At 42.9% G+C, this 1,714-nt stretch overlaps 1 protein-coding gene across 1 annotated transcript; it reads right to left on the bottom strand.

The window, feature by feature from the left end:
- Positions 1-1,384: 1,384 nt before the first annotated feature.
- Positions 1,385-1,714, bottom strand: PPTG_21092 (hypothetical protein; the record flags this gene model as incomplete). Its single annotated transcript, XM_008895545.1, has 1 exon — positions 1,385-1,714. The coding sequence occupies one exon, from the start codon at positions 1,712-1,714 to the stop codon at positions 1,385-1,387; it is 330 nt and encodes a 109-aa protein (XP_008893793.1).

Here is a 1,714-nt window from a genome sequence, read left to right as displayed (position 1 = left end):
GTGTTGCCTCCGATCTTTCGATGGATGACAAAAGTCTTCGTGTCCAGAGATTCCAAGTCCTTTCTTGTGTGATTTTTTTTTGTTGTTGTTCGCGCGTCGTGTTGTGATGTCAGGCTCAAATACCATTGCACAAGGTGATCCAGGCTCTGTAAATCTATCAATCATTCAATGAGCGTGAAAATCGGATTTTTGTAGAGACTTCCACTCCTGTTGAAGCTGTAGAAGTTGGTAAGGGCACGGCGACCCTGTCGAATGGGCGAACACTTTGCTGCATACGTTCGTGACTGGCCAAGTAACAATCTTGAAGCATCTGATGTATGGTTTTAACGACATCAACGAAAAGAGGTCCACGTAAAGTTTTAGGAACCCTCACACTTTCATCCGATACAACATCTCGATTGTCTTTAATGGAATTTCGTCACCACAATTTTCTTTTCATTGCGTGATACATTTTTTTTAAGTCACCTCTGGATTATTGCCATCTTTTAAGGGCTGCGTGGTAACCTTCAACGCGTGAGATTGCATATATATCGAAGTGAACATGACGATCGGTCCAGCAATGCATTTTCCACATGTCTAACTACATTGTGCCTACATCATGCGCCTCTCTTGACCATTGCTGATGCAGTTGTTGATGATATACTCCATATTCATCTGCTGTTGATGCTTGAGTGACTAGTCGATAGGTTTCACAAAACGTTTCGACCTTAACTGAATCTTCAACTTTGTTTTCCCTCCGTTTCTTTTTAGATTGAGTTTTTGAAGACGAGGTCTTATGAACTGCACGTACTTGATCTTCGGATCGATCTGCCTCATTTTTGGTTTAGAGATCCTGTGTTGTGTAGTGTCGGCACGGGTATTGCTATACTCACAAAATCATTGAGTTTGAGTACTTGCGGTACGAGTATCATCTCTTTGAGTTTTTCGAGCATGTTTTCTAACAGCTATTAGTATATGCCAAACACACAATATAACAGGAACTCCGAAAAAAATACAGTTTCCAACGCATTCATCAAAGCGATATCACAGTCTATTATAATCACCTGAGGATACGAAATATCATCAAGGTCGGTAACCCTCTTCAATTCGGTGAGCGCCAATGTGTAGCGTCACTAGTCTCAGTACGGAAGAAACTCTGTGCTAAATGAATCGTAGTGTTCATACCCGTTACGCCAACCATGTTCGAAAGAGGCATATTGTTCAGCAACTCTTTAGCACGCTCTGGAGACGATAACGCTTGTGAGGCAGGAACTTGAAACAAATACAATTGGATTGTGTATGAACGGAAGAACACACTAGAGTAACAGACCGTTCATTCACTGCTGCTGCGGTTGAACGAACAGATTGAGGACAGGGTGTTTCTTGAGCACTAGCCGCACCAGTATCAGATTTGGGGTCGAACGGATAAATCGCCATGGCTCACGTTGTGGTTAGACAAGTATTCCAAACGTTTTTTGTGCCTCCTGCTCTTTAAATCTGCCATTATTTTATCTGGAATATCGCGAATTGCTTCTGCAAACTGCTCGCGACGTGTTGGATCGGAAATTGAACTTTTAACGAGCTCGAAAGGACGAATGTTGCGTAGATGTCGTTGCCCTTGAGTGTCTTTGTCGGATCCAATATTCCATGTTGTAATCCGTAAGTCCCCTGTGTCGAGCGTTAACGGGTATCGATCACCATCAGGGTCAATGGCCAGTATGCGAGCTTGAACCAT

Source organism: Phytophthora parasitica (assembly GCF_000247585.1).
Source record: "Phytophthora parasitica INRA-310 unplaced genomic scaffold supercont2.3, whole genome shotgun sequence".
NCBI lineage: Eukaryota > Oomycota > Peronosporomycetes > Peronosporales > Peronosporaceae > Phytophthora > Phytophthora nicotianae.
Note: the sequence above shows the minus strand (reverse complement) of the source record. Positions and strands in the feature narration are given on the sequence as shown.